The 6,000-nt window shown below is 36.5% G+C and overlaps 1 protein-coding gene across 3 annotated transcripts in view; it reads left to right on the plus strand.

Moving 5' to 3' along the window:
* Positions 1-5,791, plus strand: part of LOC121294842 (protein unc-13 homolog C-like) — a 106,893-nt gene extending 101,102 nt beyond the window's left edge. For all 3 annotated transcript variants that reach the window (XM_041218966.1, XM_041218967.1, XM_041218968.1), the window contains 3 exons: positions 2,637-2,729; positions 3,789-3,948; positions 4,407-5,791. In XM_041218966.1, coding sequence (XP_041074900.1) covers positions 2,637-2,729; positions 3,789-3,948; positions 4,407-4,692 — 539 coding nt within the window. In that variant the 3' untranslated portion in view covers positions 4,693-5,791. The remainder of the gene's footprint in view (positions 1-2,636; positions 2,730-3,788; positions 3,949-4,406) is intronic.
* Positions 5,792-6,000: the final 209 nt, after the last annotated feature.

Below are 6,000 nucleotides of genomic sequence, written 5' to 3' on the forward strand. Positions count from 1 at the left end.
TGATTTATTGGGAGCCAGATATTCCCAGAAGAGGCTTCGCAGAGAGTTTTCTAAAAAAGGAAACATACATTTAAACCTCTTTCCCTTCACAGGCTCTCCAAACATAGACTGGCACTTACAGTTGTAGTGTATGATGAAAGGAAGGCTTAAACTTTTATGCCCTGTGAATTTGCATAATATTTATCGGGGCACACTAGGTTATTGTTTTCCTTCAAATAATTTATTAAGGATTTGAACACTATTTAATCATCCATAACTAAATTAGTTTTATATAATCGATACAAACACTCCCAAGCGAACCATCCAAACTATTACTTTGAGATAAAAGTAATTAGAAACTTTGTGACAAAGTTCACTTTGCCATAATCGACTCTAAATTAATACAGTTTTTATCTAATCTGTGATTGAAGGAGGTATGGGGCCAGTTGCCTTGGTTTTAATGACTTTGATGACATATAATGGCCCCAAAACAAAGATGAATCCATTCTTTGGTTAATTTAGCTGTCAGCAGCTGTTCAAAAATAGCTAATGGGCACTGGAGTGATCTACATTCTCAAGAGAATAACCAAACAAAGCAGGTCCCCAGGAGAATACAAAAGTGTTGATTTTTTTATTTTGTTTTTGTATCTGCCAGTTTCTTTTTACATTTTATTTAGCCTACGAAACAATATATGTTGCCAGTTGACTCAAAATCTAAAAGGAAAAAGCACAAGTTACCAAGCCAGAAATAAAAGATGTAGACATTTAATTAAGGGGCTTGTATGTAGTCATACATTTGTTTCTTTAGTTTTTTTTTTTTTTTTTTTTTTTTTAAGTCAGTGAGGTGTGTGCTGTACATGTCTTCCATTTTTGTTGCCTGTCCATGTCTGGTTGTTCCCGTCCCTGTCAAGCGTGGAGGAGACATACAATTGCTACAAGTGTGCTGTACTCTCCTACTTTTGCATCTTTTGTTGTTAACTGCAATGGTCCATTAAAGCAACTGTGGTCTCCAGAGTGAATTTGCAACATACTGACTGTCCATGGATTGAAAAGTAATCATTAAAAGCAGCCCAGCTATGTTGTACTAATGTATCTTGTTCACTACATGTACAAGGGTGATGGGCTCATTCATCATGTAAACCTGTGCACTAATTGGGTGTCAAGTGGGCAATGGGAAGCCCGGTACAGGACATTTCTCCAGTTACCAGTGTTTTAATTCCATGTGAAGCAGCTCCTCGGATCTTTGTGTGAGGCAGTTTGACTGTTCGGTCAGAATTAGCCAAAATTTAACTATTGTGACATTATTGTTTTTGAAAGCATAAAGTGAAGCAAATGCTTGTAAAACAAAATCCCTTGTAAGGGATTGGGATCTGTGGTTAGCCAGCTACACAGCAATACGTTCCTTATTATAAATTCTTATCCCAAAAGGCCCTATCTGATGCAAGTGCAAAGAATGAAAAGACTTAACAGTAAAATGTAACTTGTGGTATGTGTAGGAAGGAGCAATCTTGATAGTGTTTGTATTGTTAACATAGTTGTATTCCTCTCTGAAAATCCCATTTGGGCACTTTTCAACTCAAGTTAGAGCCCAACAGGCCCTAGTGACTGGCTTGTATCAGTCAGAGGAATAAACACACTGGTTTAGTGAGCAGGAAATATGATGTCAGAGGTTCCAAGAACTATTCCTGGAATACCTAGAACCTTTTTGGCTTCCATTCTAACCATTAAGCCTCCCAAACAAAGGATATCTTAACATGGTTTTGTTTCTACTCAGATACAGTAAATTGTAAATTCAAAGTATTATATTTTTCTGTAAATCTGATCTATGTAATAAAAATTAAAACAAGACAACTTATACATTTCGTACAGTGTCCTACTATTACCAGTTTTCGTACAGTGTCCTACTATTACCTTACCAGTTAAGAGCAGGATGTGTGTAAAATTATAGTCATTTAAAAAAAAAAAAAACACACATATCTTTATCTTAAGTAGGAACAGTGACATTTGCCCAACAATGAAGTGTGAAATCCTATTAACCATTTCAAATTCCAGAAATTCCAGAAATTCCAGAAAAGCTTCTGAATCAATTTTAAACAGAGAACAATGACTGTTTATGCATGTTTCTACATTACTAAAACTGCTATGCATTTGGCAATGGAAAAAATTGCTACACTATGCCTCATTTGATGGTTACAACCCAGTATTTCCCAGTTAGGTAGCTTAGCTGTCAAATCAGCTGTGCATGTAACCAAGACCCCTGCTTCCAAAATACACAAATAGTTGCCTGGTGTAACTGGAAATACCAGCAATACATGTAAGCTGAATATATTGTTCTTAGTAACTGTGCTGTATGATTAAGTAGCATAACAGAATATTGTTCATTGGTATTGGTTTCTCCATGGAATTATGAAATGTTGCAATGCACTTTCGTCGTGTTGTCACAGTAGCTATATTACTAGTTAGAAGTGCTTATATCCTGCTGTGCAACCAATTGTCAATTTACAGATCTTGTAAATTTCTCCAACCATCTGGATTGGTGCTACAAAATGGCTATGTTTTATAAGAAGACTGATAATAAATAAATATATAACTGATAATAAAAAAAAAGACTAGATGAAGTGTGTGTGTTTTAATTGCAAGCTGTTCTTTTTCTTTAGGTCAATCATCCAGTGGATCAGTGGGTGAAATATCTGTTCAAGTGGACCTGCTGACACACCCAGGCACTGGGGAACATAAAGTCACTGTGAAAAGTAAGATTCAAAAGCTTTTTAACCTATTAAGGTAGCCGAAGAGAAAATTGCTTTCAGCCTTTAACAATGAACAGGCAAGGCTTCTATGAGTGTGAGGTTAATTTTTTGGTTCACCTGTTTATTAATCGTACACAGCTGCTGTAAACCTGCCAGGCTGCAGATCTTCCTTTTAATCAGCAGAGTGTAAAGTAGCCTGTTTGAACTGAAAGGATTTCTTACCCATTTCCATTGTGATCACCAAAAAGTAATTTTTCATGACAATGGACCTTTTGGGGGGGGGGGGGGGGGGGGGGGGGGGGGGGGGGGGGGGGGGGGGCTCAAATAAAATAAGATACTGCACAGTAGCTCCATAAGTAGATGACCCTGGTAACAGACAAGGAGAAGAATTACTGTTCAATGAGTGCCTAAAAGTGAATTTCGGTCAGGACATTTAAAACCTACAGTGAATTTAATGTGCTCCCCAAATATTAGCTTTTAAGTATTTATAAAGCTAATGATAATGATTTTACACAGTGGCTAATTAGCATATCAAATAACCCAATTTTATATTTGTAATGTATTTATACATGTTACCTTGTGTAGAGTTACAGGGTTTATTTATTTATAGGTCACTTTACTTAACCTTTGCCATTTTCCTTGTTTTTCAATATAATCATGTTCGAAATATATGATTTGAAATATATCAAAAATATATTGTTGCGATATGGACAAGGGTTAGAGCAAGTAAAAATAATATGCTTCTCGGTAACACTAAAAGGTGTTCTGTGACCTTTTTAAATATTTAACAAGATACGCCCTTGAGATGATGTCATCCCATTTAAAAAGGTGTGACCTCACAGTACAAACAGAGCCAGCTCTTCACCCAGTCAGAAGAGTCTTCCCATTAATTGCTATGTGCATTCAAAGATCAGGAAACATGATGTCAGGAGAACAGTCCAAGATTCCAGAATGACTGACGGTGCTTCAATGCCAAGTTGCCTTGTCATGCCAATATACTTTGACTATACTCGTATTGCATTGATTCTCTGAATTAACTCTGGTCTCATATCTTCCTTCTAGTTGTGGCAGTGAATGACCTAACCTGGCAAACAAATACCATGTTCCGTCCCTTTGTGGAGGTGAACGCTGTTGGGCCCAACCTCAATGACAAGAGGAGGAGGTTTGGCACAAAGACCAAAAGCAACACCTGGTCTCCAAAGTATAACGAAACATTCCAGTTGTAAGTCATGTCATTTTCAGATTTCCTGTTTTGCTGCAGTAGGTTGTGCAGCCCTGTGTCAAATGTGTAAATCAGACAAGCAGTTTATCACGCTGATAAAAGTGAAGTGGATCACTGTTTGGCCTCACACTGTAAAGGGACTTTCTAATATAAAATACGTACCAGAGTTTCAACAAGCAACAGCAGTAATGCAGACATGCCTTTTTCTTTTTTTAAAGATCCAGATTGAAAAACTACTTTGCAATCTGACTAGGCAATACAATGAAAACCATAATCTTAGACAAGACAACACTACTTTTGAAACAGTCAGACTTGTTTGGTAACCATGGGTAACCATTCTCTCAGCTGTCTATACCTTCTGGCATCTTATTGTACATTATTGCTTGCCAATATGATTTGTGGATGTTTTGGTTGAATGTGCAGATATTGAGATTGTCTTTTTTCTTTTAATCGTGCAGCATTTTGAGCAACGAAGATGGCCCAGAGGTCTATGAGCTTCATTTCTCTGTGAAGGATTATTGCTTTGCCAGGGAAGACCGTATTATAGGAATGACAGTTATCCAATTAAGGGACTTGGTGGAAAAGGGTAGCTGTGCATCCTGGTATCCTTTAGTGAAAAATATCTCTATGGATGAAACTGGATTAACCATTCTGAGAATACTCTCCCAGAGGACCAATGATGAAGTGGCCAAAGAATTTGTACGTCTCAAGTCAGATTCACGGTCTGCAGAAGAAACTGTATAAACCTGAAGAGGATTGAGTGTAAAGGAAGAGATCAGTTAAGGAGATGGTATACTGTAGGTGCAGTTATACTGTTTGTTTAGTGCATGTGTGTGAAAATCTGTTGGAATGTTAATTTTGAAAAACGTGCAAGTGTTTACCTATAATTATTGAGTACTTTATTCTACAAGATATGTTGTAGAGAGAGACATTAAATACTTTTTTTGTACAAAATGTAGTCTTTTTGGACAGAAAACAGTTCAGCTAAAGTGCCAAACCAGAAAACAATGGTAATCTTGGTATCTTTTCAATTTGCTTGACTATTTTGTTTGAGTGTTTCATTCTGTTGAACTGTGTAGCGTTAACTGCTGTCTGTTCATTTGCATAGAACAGCTGTTTGTTGGTACGTTTGACATCACTTCCTGCCCTGCGCATGTCCTTTGTTATGTGTTACATCCTGTATTTCACAGTGACCATTTGCTTTGGGTCCTACACCCCCCCCCCCCCCCCTTTGTATTTTGAGCTGACCCAAGGAGACATTTTCTAATACGGCAATGACTGCTATGTTACCTTCATAGGTGTTTGTAATTTTATAACTCCTGAAAACAATGAAGATACTTCTTTTCTGCTGTAAGTTTAGAAAGAAACAGAGACATTTTTCATTGGCTTCCAGCCTTTCTGAATAATCACTGTGAAGATGAGCTTTGAAGTCAAGCTTACATATAACATTGCTACCAGTTTGATATTGTCGTTTCATATCTAGAAATAACTTTGTTCTTAAGAAACTGCCAAAGTTATATAACAGTGTTTGTACAAAAAAAGGCAATCCATTACCTGTATGAGAAATGTACATGTGCTTTACAATGATTGCATTAATGATTGTTGATGGTTTGGTTCTGAGAATCTTCTATTTTTTTTGATCAGTGTGAAGCTGTTAAACACTTTGAAAGTTGTAAATGTTGCTTTACATATTTGTTACATCAGCTGCAGTCATTTTACTTATTTTCTTTAAAACAACAACAAAAAAAAGATTTGAACATTTGGTAATTATGCAACATTTCTATGTATTGCACTGATGGCGATTGTATGTCATGTAAATATATTTAGTGAGAAATTATAAAAAGTTTGTTTTTATTTCATTTCAAAGCGTGCCCTTGTTGTCCTCACAAATACTATAGGATCTGTTCAGTCGGTATAAAGTGGCAGTGGCAGATCTAAATACTGCCGCGATTGAAATCTTTAAAATACTGTAACATCCGAGTCACACTAGTGTATTTTTGTGTAAATCAGAAAATGTATTTATCAGACCAAAGATAGAAAAACAGATCACTT

This window comes from Polyodon spathula, chromosome 19, assembly GCF_017654505.1.
Source record: "Polyodon spathula isolate WHYD16114869_AA chromosome 19, ASM1765450v1, whole genome shotgun sequence".
Classification (NCBI taxonomy): Eukaryota; Metazoa; Chordata; class Actinopteri; order Acipenseriformes; family Polyodontidae; genus Polyodon; species Polyodon spathula.